Here is a 22,137-nt window from a genome sequence, read left to right on the forward strand (position 1 = left end):
TAAATTAATGTGTGAGAAACCCTGATGTTATTTTACCCTTGAACAAACTGTATGACAGAGTTGATGACAGGTAAGGGGCACCTAAATGCCTAATGAGGCATGCATATATATGTATATATATGAGCCTGAACCTGACAAATTTGAGAGCTTTCCATAAAAGCAACAGAATACCATATTGTATTGAGAACATACTCCTCTTACGAAAATAGTGTCAAAATACACTTCTTGGCTGCTTAAACCCTGGCAGAGGAGTGAGATGAAGAGTGGAAGAGAGAAGTGTTGCTTTTCCACAATCCCAGACAGTTTGTCTGTCAGACTCAGGAAGGGATCTGGAACTTGAGAGTATTCTTTCCCCCTTTTTTCACCACGAGCCTGTGTTAGTGGTTGTCAGATCTAACAACAGGATGGGAGAATACAACACACACAAACACGTACACACACACCTCAGCTGAGGAGGGAAGTGGCAGGTACATCACGTCTATGGTAATAGAACAGCAGATGGAACTGGCAGGCACACACAGCACCTTGTGCTTTGACACAAACACACACATGCTCTTGCATGTGCACACACTCACTTGTTCATACGTTACAAAAATGCACTGACACAAACACGCAAGAACAAGCTGCTTTTACCTGACGGTGATGAAATATCACGTCTGAAAATAAATAAACAGCCATAATCCACACGTGCTTAACAAGATGTGAGTTTGAATCTCTCCCATCAGTGTGTTGAGTGCAGGCCAGCTATAAATGGCTTCTTGCTCATGAGGAAGGGAGAAGTGTTGGTCCTAGAAGGTGTTGTCTGCTTCTGACCTGTCTCTCCAGGGCACTGTATGAGCGACGGTGTAGCTACTGGCCCTGATAATCTAAGAGATAAATCATCTTTAGTCACTCTCTAACAGCCTGACAGACAGACAGGCCTAAGTACCTGGGAGGGTGGCAAAGGGACACTTTAAAATCTCCAGTGATGAGGAGTATTGCCGTGAAGAAAACAGTTAGCCGCCCCAAGCTCCCTCCTATCCCCCCGAGTCTCTGGCTGCCATTTTGGCTGCGTCTCAAGGCGCTATTCCGGCTCTATCTCATGTCACCGTTCTGGCTGTCGTTCAATTCTCACGTTGGCTCTCGTTCAGGCTTCCATTCTGGCTCTGGTTCAAGCTCCACAGTGGCTGTGTTTTGGGGGCTTCATTGTGGCTCTGTTTCAGCAAACCCCCCTCCCTCTCCCTTCCTCCCCCTTCAGTTTTAGCACCCCAGGTAGCTGGCCTCCTGCCCAGCCTGCTGATCAGTGGGAGATTCAGGCTCAGGCCTTTTGTTTGGGGTGGCATTTTGCCTTTGTTTTCCCATCTCGCCTGTAATCTAAACACCCAAAACATCTCATGCTTGACAAATCGGCCCTGAGACGAGGGAGCAGCGGAAGACAAACGGCTGGAAGCGGTTCAACCCCAGGCAGGACTGATGGTGTCCGACTGGGCCTGACCTCCCAAAGGTTAAAGACACGTTCACTTACAAAGCAATCAATTACCCAGGCTGTGTGGGCGCTTTTAACCAACCTCCCCTCCTGCCTTCTACACAGCCGGCGTTATTGATGAGGGTCCCAGTGTACAGCACACTCCAACCTGGAGTGTGTATTACATTTCACAATTGAAATAAATCTCAGATTCTTGGTGTTAGTGCCTACCTGAACCTCTCTCCTGCTTTATATCGTCTCTCTCTCCCCCCCTCCTCGCCTCCCAACACCTCCTTCCTCCCTCCCTCCCTTTCTCCCTCCTCTCTGCAGGTTGTTGTAGCAGGTTTATTCTGGTAGTTTGGGCTCCGTGGGCCCCGGCAGGCCCCTCAGCTGTTCCGCTGGGTTTGTAATTACCATTTCATTAAGAATGACAGTTTCGGGGGTTGAAGCACCATTTCATCCGGGTCTCGTGGGGAAGGCGCTTGCCAAATTTCCAGCGTGAGTGGCAATTATCTCTCTTCGTGTCTGCAATTCACCATTTTGTACTTAGTGGCTTGACAATGGCTAGGAACATTTTGTTGGAGTAATAATAGGTCTGGGATATTTACACTGTAGCCCACTCAGGCTCAGCTCTGTGAACAGACTGATATGAGCTATCAGAAGAGATAGAAACAAACTAGAGGAAACACTACAGAGACAAGTACTACACTACTTCTTTGGCTTGTGTGGAGCCTTGAGAATTGATTCAAGGTTCAATTTATTTCATGTATAAGGTCATTTGGGTTCTGAGTAAGTGCTCATGTAGTATATTTTTATTTTGGATTCAATCATCATGTGTTTGTTTTACTGCACCTCTGCTTCTTCTAATGTTTCTCTTTTGGCCAGTAGGCAAAAATGACTCGTAATCTCAGTGGAGCAACTTAGTGCAACTATAAAAGTTAAACTAAGGCATTACAATTGTTTTTTACGCCATGCGAGGAACATCTAAAATGCGTACTATAGCACTGTTTTAAAAACACCATTTATAAATATATCACTACCTACGAGGCTGAACAGAAATCAGTTTAAACTATGTAATGCACATGTACAGTAAGTACAGCAGCAGAAACTCAACCACTTTACTTGTAAACATATTTCCTTTTTATGTGATCTACATGACCTTCATTCTCTTTGAATGCCAGCATTTTTATAATTGCCATCTCTGTACAGTTTGTACACTCATGCATTCATCTGCATGCCAAGGTATGTGCATACATGTGCGTCAAATGGTAGTCTGTCTTATTACAATACTCACATGCCCACATGCGATTAAAAAATTGCTTGGTGGCAATAATTATTCATCCTGGCCTTGGACTGATCCTTTTACTAGTGTTGTTTAAGTGTTAGAGAGGAAAGACACAAGCTAAAGCCCATGATTCATATAAAAATGCACTCTAAAGTCCAGGCAAAGCTAATGTGAGGCTTCAGCAGTCTGTGTTAGAAAACTCAAGTGGGTATCCTCTGATGTTGCAGTTTTTTAGTGAAAAATTCTCTCTCTCTTTCTGAGACTGACAGTCTTGGTGACCTGTCATCCTGCAACACTGTAATTCTCTTGACCAGACCAGAATTGTTCAGACATCATCAGTCAGAGAAACTAAAGAAGGGACACCAGAAACAGAAGAATATGCATCCTATACCATAATATGGGGAAAAGAGTGTCATTAAGTAAAAATTAATCAGGTATTGTATTACCCCATATACTGTGATTGGATCATGTTAAGGTCTAACTTAGTCTCAGTTTCAAGTCATTTAAAGGATAACTGAGACCCATGTTTTTGCACTGTGTTTGCTTTGTAAACACACTACAGGAAATAAACACAAAGTACAGGCTGGGTTATGCCAGAAAAGAACTGATTTGTAACTTCCACAATCAAAGGCAGAGTTAAAAGACTCAATTTAACGTGGAAATCTTAAACACAATAAGTGATATAAATAGCTGTGATACATATGAAAAAAAGAGAACTTGTGAAAGAAGTTCAAACCTTTCTTACTTTCTCACATTCACACATCTGTCCAATCACTGCATTAAGTGAGTGCGAATTACAAATGGTAAATTACGGAAACTTGAGAAGATGTTAGTAGCAATTCTGAAAGGTGTGGGCAGAGGGGGTTTCAGAAGCTATCCTACCTTATGACAAACACTTTAAATAAAGTGTACTGACAGCTTTAAGCAGGTGAGGAATGAACACAGCCTGAGAAGAATATAGAAAAGTTTCAAGTGACTTCCTGTAGAGGGAAGTCAATTAATAACTAATAAATTTACAAATATAACTAACATAAATACTTCACAGCCAGCAGAACTTCATTTTAGTGCGTACAATTTTTGTCTATTCTTGATTTTGTATTGGTTTTCCCAGGACTCTGACCATGCTGAGCTGCAGTGAAGTGACATAGTAACACACAAGAGGGAATTTTGTGGAAAAGATCTATACTGCTGAAGTCATGGTAGTCCAGCATAGAAGACAAATTATATTACAGAATGAGGACTGTGAATTTTGTCCACGATTTCTTCCAGTGTAGTTGCTCTAGGCTTCTTGGCCAATGTGTACAGGACGAATTATAATAGCAGCCAGTAAGTATTGCACCAAGAAAGACTTGAAAAAATCAGGATGTTTATTGTTGTGAATGTCTGTGTAAATGACAGCAAATGCGAGACAGGAAGTGTGCAAGCCTTTTAAGTGTGTGTCTGTCTCAGTGTTTACTCCTCCCTCTTAAGAACAAAAAAATGGCAGGCGTCCGCTGTGCTGAGTTATAGTGACATGACTCACGCGATGTCTACTGCGAGTGACGACTGCAGCTCTTTTAATTGCATGTCTGCGCTGAATGATGGGATACTTAATTCATACACATTCCACACAATTGCTTTTCACACTGGCAGAGGCCTGGGGAGGCAGCGGAGGCTTTCTGTGGCCATATGGAGAGGGAGGCAGAGCCCGAGCTGAGTGATCGGGAGCTTACCGCCTCATCCCTGCACCAGACTGGCTGCTATACTGTACTGAAGCTGCAGACGGGCACATGAAGCAGCACGACTAATGAAACACATTCCACACACACCGCAAACCACACACACACATACACACACACACACGTGCATGCAACTGGGATGTGGTTAGATTTAATTTAGCTTTAGTCTCCATAACACACTCACAGATACATAAGCAAACACACACTCATCAGTCGTCTCTTAGTTGCACTCAAACACACACATATGCACATAAACAAGCTCACACACATTTGCAGTCTCTTACATAAAAACAACCAAACGCACAGCAGAATAAACACACTTTCACACATGGTCTCTAACACACGCGCACACACACAGACACACACAGTCAGCTGTATAAAGCGTGTTGACAGTCCTGTCAGCTCATGGTAGCACCATCAGGCTCCCTGCTGTCCTGTGAATGGGTCACTTCTCCTTCTCCTTCATCTCTCTTATCACTCGGTCACATCGCCTGTTTTCTGTTGAGTCTGGAGTAAGAATAGCACTCTAGTGCTACAGTAATTGGATAGTGCAGTAACGCTCTGACCCCAGTTTTTGTGATATTGGATTCTAAGTGGCTGATGAGTAACTGGTGATGTGGTAAAACCAAGCATACTGAACCAACATGTCGTTTAAACTACCACACTGCTCAGCACATGTTCTCTGAAGTCGTCCGGTGAGTCTAGAGTCACGCTAGCTGCAGCCTGACTAACTGAGACTTTAATTCTCAGGCTAAGGAAAACTAAAAAGTCAAATGTTTTAAAGACCCCTCCTCTGAAAGAATTGGTTTTCTTCTGTTTGTGTCACCTAAAATGTCTGACCTTCACTATACTGACTTGTATCTGTGCAATGTTTGTCACTAGAGAGGTGTTTTCACATTCCTCTACCAAAGAGGGCAAGGCCTGTGCACTTCCCTAAAATCTGAGATTCAAACATACCCCAGGCAAGCTAGATTAGATACACTACTACTACTTATATGGGAAACACATAATACTAGGAGAACAAACTTTGACACAACACTGGCAGTACTATAAAAATCTCAGGCAGACGGAATTTATCTTTCAGCACACTTTGATTAGACCTCTGTGATACTAACTGATAATAATGTTAACACACTGTAAAAACTTTGCCATCAATAGATATTTCTCAGATCACATGCTTTTACTTGAATAAGTCTTCAAAGATACACAAAGGTACAGTCCTCGGGTTTAATAATAAATCTTTACATACTTCCAATCAGGAAGGTTTTTCATTGTTCATGTAATAATAGTCAATAATTCCATTAAGCTTAGTATAGTAATATGTTGACATTTGCTATCATGTAAAATAGTATGAAAGAGTTGAGGCTGATGGGAGTATCATCACTTTGAAGGTACTGGTCACAAGACGAAGTGTTTGACAAAAAAGTTCACGAAGACCATGAATGTTTGCACCACATTGCATGGCAGTCTAGTAGACCATTATCATGAGATGCTGCTGTACATGAAACATCAGAGGATCACCAAAGTCAGGAGGATGCATCCTCTGGGAACCATGAATATCTGGACCAAACTGCACAACAATCCATCCAGTGGCATTTTGCAATACTTCAGTCTGGTCCAAAGCAGTAAACTAAAAATAAGGTTTTGTTGTCTTGTCATGTCCTTAACACAGTATCAGAGTTTTTTTCCACTCTGACAATAAAAACATATTGCTCTAAAAGTGAGACTTTGGAATTGCATTAATGGTGGTTTGACTTGTAGTCATACCTGTCATGTTCCTAGTCTTCTGATTCACACAGTTGCAGTGTGTTTCTACACTTGTCAGTCAAACTGGTGTGTCTAGCACCGGCATGTGAGACTGGAAATGTGAAAAACATCAGTTCCTGCGTGCTACAGGATTTTTCCTGGGAAAGTCCTACCAGACACTGTTTGTTCAGAACTGCAAACATTAAAGCCTTCATGACTTGGAGGTTCATCAAAACATTTTTTGTAAATTACTTAAAACATATTGAATGCCAGCACAGGTATTAGCTATTGGCAGAATTAATGCTAACATACTGCTATTGGCCTCAGATGTAACGGTTAAATGTCATTTCCAAGAACAGCCAGGAGTACTGTTCATTGATGTGACCCTGGAAATGCCCTGGCCCCCACAGACCCCAGCAGGCCCCTGTGCATGCAAAGTAAGGATAGAGAGAGACATATAGAATATATGGAGAAAGACAGAGAGCCTGCTAATGCATTTAGTAGCCAGGCCTCGTTTAAGAAAAGCCCTTAATGACTTTAATTGATCTTTATTAGCTTCAATTAGTGAGGGACACTGGGGGGAAAACAAGGTTGCGATTCCTGCAGATAGATCAGAGGAGGTGAGTGGGATCCAAGGGAAGTCTGGGGGGGGGGGGGGGGTGTACAGAGAGAGAGAGATGTACAGCCTGTGTGTTCTTGTGATTTGAATTAGTTTGTAACGTTTAGTCTCTTGAGTTCATGCTGTAGATTACTAATGAAGTAAAAGCAGTTAACATGACTCACATGACATCCTGTCATCCTGCAACACAGTCAAACCTTATGGTATGGGTATAAAAAAACTGGGAAAGAAAGGTGCACATTGTAATTTGCTCAGTTTGTGCACACAGACACTCAAAGTGTGCCCCAAACAGAATACCGGGCCAGTTTTAGAGGTAGCCACAGTGGCACAAACTGACGTGAAGACACGATCATGGGTGTTGAAAATCTTTTAACTTAGCAGAATTTTGCGCTCACCCCGGGACTTTATGGATTGCTAGCTAGAATTAGACACAAAATGAGTGTGTCCATTTCTACCTAGCACACTGTATGTCTGTGCACTTGATACACAGGTTGGTAAGGGCAAATCAACATGGACTGCACTAAAGGTCCAGTGGTCAAATTCGTTTGAATGATGTGACCGCACTTTTAAAGGGATACAGAACAGATACTGATCTCAGATGTCCAACTACTCAAGCTGCAATGCATCGACATAAAGTGGGTGTCATACATCGTGTGGCTGGTTGGTGGACGGCTCAATCCACTAGGATGTCACAGCAGCAGTCTATGAACAAATCACACAGTACAAATAATAGCGCAATAAACAAATGCCAAACACAACTACGAACATGTAGTAGTAAGTAGAATTACTGCTGCCAACCAGTCAAGTTGCAGTTTACATCCATGTCTGTACAGACTCATAATATTTGTAGTAAAGTCTTTGAAGGAATTTATTAATAGAAGTTATACGGTGTATGTTTTGGCAAAATAGAAGTTTAACTATATTTACATGAATGGTTCCAGTGATTATTTTCCAGTGAGAAACGTGCATCTATTTTACAAAGGTGTACAGAGGACTGAGCTTCGTCACACTGTCCAAATCACCTGAAGCTCAAAATCAGCAAAACCAATGAGCTTGTGGGAGACCACCAGAGGAACATGACAGAACAAAGTTGTAGCCTTGACATCGGACAGTACTTCAAACATGGATGTTTCTGCAAATAAGCCATATATTCTGTAATCTGAATGCTTAACACATCTTTGACCTGGCAGCACAGAAGATCTATACACTCAAGGTGGATGCCTGGAGGTGATTAGTATCTCCAATTCAGTATCTGACCAAATGTCTCCCCATCTGTTCCTGAGTTATGACACTAAATAATTGCCAGAAAAGTGTTTTCGCTAAACATCATGATGTCACAGTGAAGCTGACCTTTGACCTTTTAGATATAAAATGTCAGCACATTATTATTTTATCCTATTAGACATGTATGTAAACATTTGTCATAATTAGCGTATGGATTCTTGAGTTATGGCCAAAATGTGTTTTCTTGACTCAAGGCCTTCTTGAGATATCACGTTCATAAGAATATGACAAACACAAGGTCACAGTGACCTTGACCTTTAACCACCAAATTCTAATAAGTACATCCTTGACTTCCAGTGAATGTTTGAGCCAAATTTGAAGAAATTCCTCTTAATGCATTCCCGAGATGTTGGGCCAACCAGTCACTGGCACAGAGGCATAAAAAACTAGGGCCTTTTTGGTACACGTGACTGCATAATGTGCATATTCCTGAAGTAACATTTTTTTAAATACAGCCCAGAGAATAAAGGCAGTAAATATTTGTGAAATTTACTAATACTTTAAATATATAATAATAATTATTATACAGTATATGCTAGCTGGTACTGGAGTGGAAATTCCTGTCTCCACCTCAACCCTACAGTCCCCTCATCTAGTCCACTATCCCATCCATCCCTTCCTCTTCCCAGCACTGTGTTTGTGTTTCTAGGGGGAGCTGGCTGACCCCTGACCCTGGGCTAATGAGAGCGATAACGAGGATTAAAAGGGGGTGACTGGAAGGTGTCTGAGAGTGGGGTTTAAACAATTACACTGGGCTGCCAACATGCCTTTCTTCATGACTCAGGAAATTACAGTCTCCCTCTCTCTCTCCCCCCGCACTCTTTCAGTCAGCACACAAAAGAAAGGGCTTATGGAAAATAATAAATTATCTCGGGGCCACGTTAACTTGGATGTAAATCGCCGGGCAATTATGTTTTAATAGCCCTTTAAAAGAATGAGTAATTGGACTGACACTACTGGGGTTGATCAGGCTCACCCGTCTCTCTCCCTTTGTGCCCACTGGCAGCGAGCTCTGGGTCTGCGTGTCGGTCAGCCTACAGGATGAATGTATGTAAGGTCTCAGTTAGCTTGAAAAACACTGTAACGGTAATATCAGAGAATCTGAATGACTATTATCATCATGCTCAAGTTATAACTCTACTGTGGTAAACCAAGCAATATCAGTATTTTGTTTTTCATTTTGTGTCCTCTGTCTTTATTGCTGAGATGTTTTTACTCTTCACTTCTTAGAGATCACTTATAAATCTGGATTTTCTCCTGATTAAGTTTTTGATTTATAAATAGTGCTCTTTGGTTCATCTGATCATCCATTGTGGCTGTCTGTGCCCTCAGCAGATTCTTTGTCTGTTTATGCCAAATTAAACTTTACATAAACAGTAATGCAGCGCTACTTTCGGTATATGTTTATTTCTCCAAAACACCAGAAGTTGTTGGAAATAATCTAGAATATCTCAGTCTCTGTAGTAAATTGCAAATTTATACTCTTTAAACATGTACACTACAAGTTTAGCTGATAACAAAACACACACAAAATAACAATCTTTGAACTGTTTACCAAAACTGATCAAATAATAAAGTCCTAATGATTTATGTTTGAACTTCTCGTCTCCAAGAAGGAGAAGATTTAGTATAAACAAAATCTGTTTATGTTACAGGTGAAAATGAAGAATGTGGATGGTGAACAGTGGGGAAATACATTCACAATTTCACAGGTCAAATTGGAGGAATTTTCTTTAAATACAATCTGAAGCATCTGCCATAAAAAATGTTGAAAGCTAAAAAACAAAATACCACTGACAAAAAAATATGCCATAATAGCTCACTGGACCATCCTGTACAGTGAGAATAGATGAGAATGCACATGCAGTGGGAGGGCGTTTATACATTTGTCAGAAGTTAGCTTGGGCGGTATTGAGGTATTAAGATATATGGGGTATTTCTAAATCCCAAAGATATAATTTTCAAAACAGTTAAAAATACAGATGCTCCTCTTTCTATTAAACCAATACAGAGATGCTGTATTGAGGCAATGTATTGTAGTGCACAACATCCACCACCAGAGGTCAGTAATTACGTTATATTATATTATCATTTTTTTTAAATATGATAATATAATATAACGTAATTGCAGGCTACAAAATTACATACATGCTACAGTAACTTCTATCACCAATAGCTTAGTTTTTATTTATTTATCTTTTTACACAAATACTGTCATGTACCGTACATCCCAGTGAAATGTAAGGAAGGTATGAAGATATCAGAAAAATAGATAGCTCAAGCTAAAAGCTCTCTTGGCTACTTTGCAGGCATCCCCAAGATCTGCTTCCTGTCTATTGTCAAGTTGGCAAGGTGTCAGGCTTCAGTATGCAGTCATGGGGTAAAAATACAGTAACACCACCTGTAACATCTGTGGAACATTAGTCAAGCGTTGTCCTGCACTACCCAGCAAATCTGGTGATAACTGAGGAAACATTTTGAAAGATGAACCTCAAAGAATGTCTGAATATCCATATCAAAAACTGAAAAAATCCCAAACTACCTTTTTTTTGTAATTATCATCAAGCATATTTGGTTACATTTGGGAAAATCTGCATCATGGAAAATCATGCTGCTTTGGCTACCAGCAGTTCCTGTTTGCACTGCGCAGTTAATAATTTGGATTTACAGAAATTTAAAATATAGACAAAGACTAAATAAATAATAATACTGCAAAAGTTTGTATCTGTTCAGGACACATGTTCACCTGAGTAATGTATTTATAATCATTTACATCCCCCAGCAAATAGATTTTTAACATCAACAATATGTATATGATGGGTATAAGTCATGTATGTAAGTGTTTTTGTATCTGTGTGACATAGAATAAGATGTCTGATGAGAACCTCCATCACTATAATCATCTCCACACACATGCACACACACACACACACAGAGGTGAGCAAGACATGGCCATCTCCCTTTGACCTCTGACCTCTGGCCCGGACTGTGACCTGTGGATGATCGGTGTGTGTCTTGATTTGGCCACCATGGGGGGAAATGGAGGCAGGATCGATGTGAGAAGGAAAGAGATCACAACAGGCCAAACCTGGTGAATCGAAAACCACCAAATAAGACTGGAACAACACAAACAGCGGGGGAAGGAGGAGAGAAAAAAAAGCAACGAAAAATGAGAGAGGAAAAAGAAGACAAAAAAGGAAAGAGTAGTGATAGAGATCTGAGGCTAGACCGCATCTGACACACTAGAAGGAAATAATCAAAATCCTCGGCAGGATGTCGGACCTTACTGCAATGAACAAGCAAATGGTGGGATAAACCTATATTTATCTCCTCTACTTTCATCTCAGGAGGAAGACAAACGGGGTAAGAAATTGATCAGATGAGCATCTGTTAGGCTTGGCAACAGTCACAAGTCTGCAGAGACGGTTTTTAAACCCCATTTTTCAATCTCATCTCCATTACTGTCAACGCTGTGCGGGCACTTAAAGGACTGTTCCACAGTAAAAGAAGAGAACGAGAGCTGTATATGCAAATGCAGGCCACTGCACCTCACATCTTCACCTTGTTAGTGGTCCCTTTAAGATAGAGGTTCTTTAATTTCTGCAGCCTCAGTAAGTGCTTGACACAGACAATTTGTGCAGTGAGTCTCTACAGTAGTAATGGAATAAAGGAATAAAATGTTTTTTTTCCTTTGACGATACCTCTTGATATTCAAAAATTAAAAAGGCTATCTATATCTTATAGCTGCACAATTCTTGGTATATCTTTATGGGAAAATAATAGAGGTCAACTAATATGTGTTCTTGATGGTCCATACTGAGACTAACATTTTAGCACTGCCAGTGAGATGGTAAGATGGGAGTTTCATTCAGTTAGTGGATTGCTCAAATTATTTTAGTTGAGTAGGGTGGACAATAACAACCAGTACACCCTCTAAGGGCCACTTGTAAGCACTTATACTCTGTATATGTGTTCAGACTGAACTAGGGCTGCAACAACTGATTATTTTAACTATTAAGAGTAAAAAACATCCTGTCCAGACAACAGTCTAAAAACAATATTCAGTTTACTATGTTGTCCTCAGACCACCACTGTTTTAATGTTGCTTTTTGAGTCACACAGGTTTTGGGATAAACAGGTGTTAAAGAAATGCAAGATATTGTGTTGGCGTAGTCTTGTTGCTATGTTATGAAGAGAAGATGAAAAATGATTTTGGAAGTCCACTTTGATTAATGTATCCATTACTTTTTAAGATCCTTGGACACCCAAACACTGGAGTGTGTTAAACATTTTTGAACCACAAAATGTTACCATGATGACTGTCACTTTAACCTCTGTTGAGACATTCATGAATTACCTTGTTCATGTTATTAAGTAATCTAGCAGGAATGTGCCATTCACATATTTGATTGGGCACCATTGCTGGATGACACTGTATCATGCAAAAATTGAACCAGGTTAAACTTTTTTACTGGTCAACCCTGTTTTTTTTTTTTTTCGCTAAAACGCTCTCTCAGTCAAGGCCCCTGATGAGACATTACAGCAACGTCATTGAAATGAATGAGAAAACTGGAATTTTCAGTTTTAAACCATGGTAAAAACCCACATTTAACTCACACAGATATGATGCTGCCCTGCAGACACTATTTGTTTGGGTCTATTATTTTCTTAACATTGATTTTATATATTTTTATATCCCTCTAATTTTCTGTTTGTGTTAAGTCTCAACACACCTTTGGTCATCTCCACATAATATGTTTTTAACAGCAGCATTTGAAAAACATCCTGTGGCTCCTTAAAGGTCTTTACACACCAGGGGCATGATAAATAAACAACACGATACTCGCCTTCGAATATTCTGCATCAAAACTGTCCATACAGGCAGCAATGTGGACTTGGGACAGTTGCAACACTAATTCAGTTAAAGGTTGTGATGTGAACAGATTCACTAGCAGTGATGCAAATTTGAAACACTATCCTATTGACCCAGAGCAGCACCTGGCAGCCTGTCTGAGGTAAGTTGTTGTATAACCTAAGCTACTGACAACTATTTTATTTAGTTTCCTTTTACTGAAATCCTCAGATTGAGATTGAGTTCCCTCTGGTAACTTATACACCGTATGCATAGTACATTGGGCTTTTATTGTGAAAGGGAAGGAGTGAATATGTGATAGGAGTGATACATTTTTTGTCTTTGTTTGGATTACGTGACAACAGAGCCTCAGTATTTTATAATCTTCAAAGATGCGTTCAATATGATTGGTTGGTGCCTTCATTCAAGTTGTGAAAGCTCAGTAAAATCGACCTTGTTCCAAAAAAATTTCGTTTCACCATGAGGTGCTGTAAAAAATAACAAATGAGATACGCTCTCAGTTAACATTTTATCGATGAGGTCAGCATCAATATTTCTTGTCTGTTTTGTATCTTCACTTTGCATCTGTAAAACATATTTGCTGTTGCAAATTAGCGGTATATAACAATTATATCTAGGAGACAGGGTTGGCATTAGAATCATGATGATTTATATGGATAAACAAATATTCATGAAAGGTGTTACTGCTTTTCATTGATGTAGACATTCTCAAAGACGAACCATATCAAAGTGGATCATACTGATACTAGATAAAGATCCTTAATGCACTCACAGAGTCTTCTACATCCTATGAAGCACCTGCTGGTATGTGCCTGTATCTTTTTGTAGTGTGTCTCTGTGTATCCCTCTTCCTCTAGCTCCCATCTTCTCTGTGTTCCTCACTGAGGCTCTTTTATTCCCTCCTGAGCGGCTCCGTCACCCATGTCGCCGGGGGACAAGGAGAACGTGGCGTTTTCCCTGGATCAAAAATTTACGAGCAATTAAAAGTCGGCCGACGCCCGGCATCCATCAGCCCTGCGTGCTGCTGCCAGGCTGGGTGAGGGGGACTCGCAGTAAACCACAGGCTATATACTTTTATATCTGTTTTCCCTCCAAAGAGGGAAGGTTATGACAAAATTATGTTTTACTGTCCCCGGTTTCTGGCGCGATGTAGACATCTTTCACAGAACAGGCTCGTTGGAGGTCAGAGCCCCTGGAAAGGAGGCAGGGATAGAGAAATGTGTGTAAAAGTGTGTGTTGTGTTTATGTTGGGTGATTTTTTTCAAACCAGTGACAGAAGCCTTTAACACAATAGGAATAACATAGTATCTGCTCCTCTGGTCGATCAGTTACCGAGAGAAGAGTGACCTAATTACTCTGTTGTTTATTACTGCAGAGCTCTGATTTATTCCCCTATGCTGATGTAATTTCAACACTGAGTCTTTCTCTTCAGCAAAGGCAGCAAGACACTTTTTTTTCAAATACACAAACACACACACTCGTGCACAATGATCCATTGCGACACACCTAATACACAAAAAAACACGCAAACTCTCATACATCAACGCAGTCACTCTTTCACTTTTTCTGGCTCCTTGCGACAGGCCCAGACTCATTTGCATCCTTAATTGTGTTGTAATGTACTTTTAATTTGAAAATGGAGGCAATTAATTATTTTGATATGGAACAAAATGCCGCAAATGTAAACACTCTAATAGTTCTCTGTGAACAGAGTATCATTTTTCAAAAGAGGGATTGAATCTTATCTAATTCTTTAATGCCATACAAGTTTTTTTCTCTTTTGGTAAGATACCGTTTTACCACTCATGCATTCTCCTTGATATTCACTTTGTCTTTGCAGAGAGGGCAGCGTTTCTTTGATCTATTCCGCCGCTGTTATTTTCTATCTAAATCTCCCACAGGATAATTACTGTAGTTTCACCTATGCTATCAGAAGAGATTAAATGAAATTAAGCCTGTTTGGACATTCTGCTTCTTCTCCATACGTCATCCCTCCGGTACAAGCCGCTAACACCAGACTCTCCACTTTCTATTTCTGGGTCAGGGAGGCTTCAAGTGGAGATGTGAATTGCAGATTATTTTTTTTTTCCTCCGTCAACCATGTGATCAATAGGTGTCAGTGTTCAAAGGATAGCAAGCATTGCTGGAGGAGAGGAGAGGAGGGGGGGGATCCATTTGTACAGGCCCCTGGAAAAAACTGACACTTTCGCTCCCTCAACCTGATAAACTCAGCGCGGAGAGGAACAGGATAGATGCTGGTTATTTTTTCCCCTCTTTTCACCCATCTCCATCACCTTTTCTCCCCCGCATTCCCTTTCCCTCCTCTCTCACACACAAATTTTCTGTCCTCTTATATCTCTAAACCCCCACCCAACCACCACCCCTCACCCCTATCTCTTTCACTCTCTCCCTTCTGATTCTCCTGAGGGTGCTGGGAGCTCGCTGACATCACAGCCGGCCTGGCAACAGCCTATAAATTATGAGTGACAAGTCTTTGGACCAATAAAAGCACCACCATATTTCATGCACAGTAAATCTGATTGCAGATTGCTCTGGCGTGTGGCGGCTGACATGTTTATTGTCATCATGGCGGTGGGAGCTGAGGGTGAAGGGGGGGCTTGGGGACGAGGGGGGTCGCTCCCCAACATCAGAGTTTCTAAAGCTCCCAGTCTATATGGAGGTCAAACAGATGGGAACTCTGGGATGCAGGCGACCTCTTCCACCCATCCAACAACCCCCCTAAATCCCCAAACACACACAGACATAAACATACATTCACACACATCAATGCCAACTCAGCCAACATCTATAAGGCAGCTATTTTTCCTTCAGCTTTTACAAAGCCACGCAACTGCTTCTTTCACTGCAACCATCTGTCCTCAATCCGCACATGCTCCCTATGGAACTTTTAAAGAGGTTCTGCATTGATTTTCCTTATTAAAAGCAAGACTATGTAACTTTTGAAAGAAGGCATACACATTCTTCCTCTTACAAATGTACATTTTAATTCATAGGCAATAAAATGCTGTCGCTCAATTCAATACACTCTGGGCTTTTGCTGCAACAGTCTCTCTTGTTCAGGTATCACAGTAGCACACCAGCCAACTTGTGGAGCGGTGCATATTTGAAGGCATTAACTGACACCAATAGCACATACAGGACATGTCATATGGTCAGAGGAAAAAGTCGAGGTACAGTAGCCACGATCTATGGAGCACGTGATAAAACTGCTGCTTTTCTAGTGAGCTGATGTGTGTTGAAGCTGGGACATACACTACACCTTTCCCTTGCAATGCTCACTTAGGCCACAGGGTACAGTGGCTAGAAGAGCCTAATGCATCACAACTTACAAAAACACACAAATAGATAAAACACAAGTAAATAAAGAAATGCATCTCATTTTAATTATCCATATACAGCATTACAAAACATGCTGCAAGTAAAGAACTGCTCCAAGGCAAAGGCAAGACAATAGAGGTTTCCAGGGGACACAAAAAAAACTGTTGAATGCATTAACCACTTGTAAATAATGATTGAAGCTCACAATGTTTAGTTTCTGATAGTGTATTACTGGACATATACACCTGGCATTAGTTACTAGTTTCTAGGTTTTAGCATCCAACAGAAACCTCTACTGTGTTTTACCTTTGTTCAAATATTCCTTGCGGACTTGCACCTTTTCTTTTCATGCAGCAGGCTTTTGCTTTATGAACAGCATGTTTCTTTACGTATGTGTTTAAACAGGTTAAGGTGTTTCTTAATTAACTGTGATCACCTATTTGCATGTGTTTATTAGGTTGCAGTGCACTGGCCCATTTCACCGTAACAGTGGCTGCTATAAAGGGCTGGGTATCGCTTAAAAAGTTACAATAGAGTGTGCCAGGGCTGACGTCAAAACCCTAGCATCGCGCTGGTTCCCGGAAGAGAAAGTGAATGTGATTTTTGCACTGCGTTTTGGATTATGTCAGAAAATAAGCTCTGTGGCTAACACAAGTTTATGATACTTACAGGTTTTGTTCACCGAGATAATCTTCACATATGAACACCTTTCATACCACATTTGAAGCTTAAATGCGATTGCCAGAAGTAAAAAGCTAACGTTAGGCTTTAACGGACTACATGACTACTCCACGGTCGCATGACTCTTGATGTCACCGCCATAAGCTTTCAACTGATTTCGGCCGCTTTATTTTAAAAACATTGTATAACGGGGAAATCGGACTGTTTAAGCTAAATAAGAAGCTGTAATGGTGGACTGCCAGCACTCTTGCCTGTTCGGGGGTGATGACGTTAATGTCCCCGACAGGGCTTGTAGTCATATTGAGCAACTTGTTAGCAACCGCCTTTTTTATGACACGTAAAAGCTTCAAAATTCACAAGTAGGGTATTTACTGACGTGTTTTATCTCGTAGAACAAAACTTGAAACTCGCTTAAGCTTTTGTTATCCCCAGACCTTATTTGAGGCATTTTACCAAAATCCCATTCAAAAAACGTATTGACTTTTAGACGAGAGAACCGGAAGTGCTAAAAGCGCTAACGGAGTTCCGGGTTTACTGGCACACTCTTTACCAGTACCAATACGAGTGCCCTGAAAGTGATACCAATATGAATAGAGAACTTTATTTGATACTTCTTTCTGATACCTATCACGTGAATGGACGCATTCAGTTGTGTAAAATGCCACCAGACGCCACAGGCGTGTAGTATAGCCATACTTTCCAATGCTTTGGTGGCATTTCAGCAGTCTGAACTGCCAACTCAAATACACCACTCTTGATTTCACCACAACAGACTGTATGGGTTGTAGTTGCTGCAGTAGTGGCCAATCACACGCTGAAGCCTGTGGGAAAAACCACACAAATAGTCTTCTTTTCTAGATCTGGGATCCAAAAGAAGCAGGTATTGTCTGAGTTGAGAAGTTGGTACAACTTGGTACTGGATTATTTTGGTTAATACCTTAGAATTATTGAGTATGGAATACGGATAACCAGCCTTAATGCTGCACAACAAAAGTTATAATCATAGTTTTAATAAATCATTTCAGTGCTGCTTTTGCACTGTGGTTAAAATAATTATCAGCACTGGGGTTTGTCTTTTCTCAGTTTTCTCTTGATGAAATTTGAATTTCTTTTTTGCCTATTTCGCAATGTTGGTTATAACTGCTAATGCCAACTTTTGTTCCCTTCTCAATTTTTTTCTGATAAACAACGGCCTACACTCACACAGTATACACCTACAGAATCCAAAGAAAGGGTCACTAACTCCTCACTATAACCTAAAGGCATTCAGTGTTATCTTCAATTTTCTTAAACACGGATCCTCTCATTACAGATATCACATCTAATCTTTAATGTATCGTAACAACCTCATTGATGCTAAGTGACCCTGTGCTCATTGCACTGTCTAGTTCAGCCGTCCTTCCCCATGCAATAAACCATTCTTCATAATTAGCGTGGCCGCTGCAGTATGATCTGGGCATTACAAGTCCTCAGCCGCAGCCCCTAAATGGACAGATTTCAACAGACGCCCGCTGGTGTGATCGGCATCATTATATTTTAATTAATCCATTCTTCTCACAGCAACACAGTAATTACAATCTATTTTATGACACGACATGCTGCGAAAGAGGGGATGGAAGAGAGGAACAGGAAGGCAGTGAGAGGGAATAATAGCCAGAAAAGGGAAAAGAAGGGGAGAGGAAGGATGGGAAAAGAAACTACAAAGAGAGGTGAGGGCAGTGAGTTAGAGCCAGCGCGAGGAGAAGAAATTCTAAGGTGAGTGAGACAGAGTAGAGGAAAAACATCACAAACGCTATGACTGATTACCGATATGTCATCGCCCGGCTGACATTGTAAAAGCATTGTAAAAGCATTGTAAAAGCGCTTATACGATGTCTGGAGGAGCATGGGGCTCACTCTCTCTCTCCCTCTTAGATTCATGCTTCATACAGTCAGCGGGAGAAGCTCCATTTCCTCCAGCCTCTGTCTATATAAATCAGAGCAGGTACGGACACTCAGACACGCCGTGGGTGTGATAATAACATTAGAGGATTACAATGACACTCCTCCCTGGACAAGATCACCTGTCTCAACTGTCATAAAACAGCTGCTTTTTGTGGTTGAAGCGCTTTATATGAGGAGAGCGTGTAGGTGTGTGTGCACATTAAAGTGGTGTGTGTGCATGTGTCAAATACAGCAGTGAACAAGTGGAAGCGGACATTGCGTGATCCATCGTGGACCATTTACGAGAGTACACTTGTAATAAGTAACACCTGAGTTTAATACATAAATCTATGACTTGCAGCTAAACCTTACTTTAAATTAAATATATTATCTTAAAAGCAGTTCTATGTCACAGAGGCTCAAAAAGAAACCTTCAGGCCACTTACTATGGTTTATGCAGGAATAAATGAATTTTACGCCATTTAATTTACCTGAAATTATCGCAGTTAGAGACCATATAGGGATAATTACTGTAATCATACATTTCATAACCACAACCATACACAGTTTAACTATTCAATCATACATCTGCCCATATGTGGAAATATCTTTAGGGGGTCTTTGACATATTACACAGACGTGGAAATATGTTCACACTCACAGCTGTGTCATGCAACATACAACACTGGTGCAGCTTTCTGTATCATTCTTAGTATCACCTACTAGATAATATCCCCTTTTTTAGAGGTTGTTGATCTGATACTTGGTCTGAAAGAACAATAGTTAAGAGTCACCATAAATCAGTTAGTGTGATCCAGTAACTTGTTAATGACAAGAGTTACAGATAAGAAGGTTGCTTAGCTTAGCAAAAAGACTGGAACAAGGAGAGTGCAGCTAGCCTGGCATACTATGGCTTTACAGGGGGTTATGTGCCAGACTATTTCTTGGCAGGGAGCAGTAACTTCCTGAAGTCTTCACTGGTTGCCTGGCAACCTGACTGTGGTCAGGAAGTTACTGCTCCTGGCCAAGAAAATAATCTGGCACATAAATAACCGTAAAACCACAACTTGTCATTTTTACACTTTGGTTTTTATATGGATTAAACATATAATATATAACAATTATTAGAGGTGCTGGCAGGTTGATTTTGTCACTTTTGGACAGAGCCAGTCCAGCTGTTTTACCCGTTTGCCAGTCCTTATGCTAAGCTAGGCTAAGCTAAGCTAAGCAGCTGCTGTAGCTTTATATTTACTGTAAAGGCTGAAACCAATATTCTTATCTAAAGTAACTCTTGGCAAAAAAAAAAGCAAATAAGCATCCTCGCCAAAATATTAGAACTACTGCTTTAAAGAGACACAACCAAACCTGATTGGCACATGTTGCTAGACAGCCATAGCAACAAGTAATCAAGGGTTTCAGCCAAGCATGGTAGTTCACTTTTTATAAAGAACAAAGCTACTGATATGTAAATTAAATGATTATTACATCCATTTACAAAGAAGCCTCATTTAAAAAGTGGGCAGAATGACCCCCTTTACACCTTGCATTAAAATGAGTCTTGCATGCAAATTGTATCTAGATATGATTTAACCTGATTATATGTACATGTGTTATAACTGTGTCCCAGTGTCCACATTGAGATCAATGATCTGTCTAGTTCAAACAACCAAACACAGTCTAACCGGTACCGCTAATGCAGTGGCATTTACACCCAAGTTCAATATGGCCACAATGCATCCCTGACCACCTGCAGGAGGTGTTTGGACGATCTGATCACAATCCTTCCTCAACATATTTGGGTGTATTTGCACCTGTATTTTCATGTGGTCAAGCACTATCTGAGTTCAATCTGATCACCTGCAATGCATTTTAATGCAAGGTGTAAAGGGGTGTGATTTTTTGGATAGGACAGATCAAGTGTGAAAGGGGGAGAAAGACAGGATAATATGCAGCAAAGGGCCATGGACCGGAAGCAAAACTGCGGCCGCTGCGGCAAGGTTAGTGCCTTTGTACATGGGGCATCTGCTCTACCCCAGGGGAGTCAGTGCTGGTAGTATGCTAGACTTAAATGTAACCCTGATGGCAATAACACATTTGTGTTCAAAACCATTAAATGTTTGCATTGATGAGTCACAATACCTATGGTGAACATGGTATCCTGCTCCGTTGATGCTCCACCCAGGCTCTTTGGGGTCGGGGATCTTTGCTGTCTTAGCGATCAGATGCTGAACATCCCTCCACGTCAGCTCGGGACTGGGGCAAGAGACATGAAACAGAATATCATCAAATACACCCTTCCTTCGGCCCGTGTTCTACACCGACTGATACCACAGAGGAAACACTTCAACTCTGCTTGATATTCTGAAAAGAAACCTGCAGGGAGCTCAACATGGGCTCCAGTCTCGTGTTGAAAGAGGCTGGAGGACTGTTTTATGGAGCTTACAGCACATTCTATCAGGCACCAATGTAATGCTCATACTGTATTAATGCGTAGGTTTATTGATACATAAACTGCTGCGGTGAGACACTGCCATACCTTTTACAGCAGGTCCTCTAGACATAAAAGCACCTGTTTAAGTCAAGCTTATGGTTTTAATAATGGTGTCACTAAAAAACTGTGAATCCAACAAAGAATATTTGAGACTTTAACAAAAGAGCCTAGAGAGTCGAATGCAGAAAAAGTCTTCTTTTTAATCCCAGGCAGGGGAATTCTAATAGAGCGGACTCAAGTGTCATGTCAAGCAATATACTAATGGAATCCAATTAAGACCTTTAAACTGCGCCGAGAGCTGGAGGATATTAGCTCAGTTTTCTATAACAAAAGACCAAAGGGCCGTCAACGAGGGCTTTTTCAGGATATAAAAAGCATAAAGGAAATTGGGTTTTTCTGCTTTATCCACTCATTATTGTTCCCTAAGAAAATGAGTTGAATGGAGTATAAGAAAAACCGCTTGGCCACCCATTCTGAATAGCCTTTTCTCTTTCTGAGAAGAAGTTCCTCCACTGTTTGTGTAACATCCGTACATGGACAGTGGTGTCTCCAGTACAGAAGAACAGAACGAAGGTAATTAAAGGTGTGCCACATAATTAGACCTAATTTTTCCCATCGTTAATGACATAACTGCAATAAATCACGCATGTCTTCTCAGCCAGGTTAAGGTATATCTTTGTAGTTTTACCCTATGTCTACACAAAGATGTGAAGAAAAAGCCTTGGAAACAACTA

The 22,137-nt window shown here is 40.8% G+C and overlaps 1 protein-coding gene across 1 annotated transcript in view; it reads right to left on the reverse strand.

Moving 5' to 3' along the window:
* LOC125893281 (proprotein convertase subtilisin/kexin type 4-like) overlaps positions 1-22,137 on the reverse strand; it is a 207,295-nt gene that overhangs the window by 43,966 nt on the left and 141,192 nt on the right. Inside the window, exon 13 of the mRNA XM_049583852.1 lies at positions 21,052-21,165. Coding sequence (XP_049439809.1) covers positions 21,052-21,165 — 114 coding nt within the window. The remainder of the gene's footprint in view (positions 1-21,051; positions 21,166-22,137) is intronic.

Source organism: Epinephelus fuscoguttatus, linkage group LG8, assembly GCF_011397635.1.
Source record: "Epinephelus fuscoguttatus linkage group LG8, E.fuscoguttatus.final_Chr_v1".
Lineage (NCBI taxonomy): Eukaryota > Metazoa > Chordata > Actinopteri > Perciformes > Serranidae > Epinephelus > Epinephelus fuscoguttatus.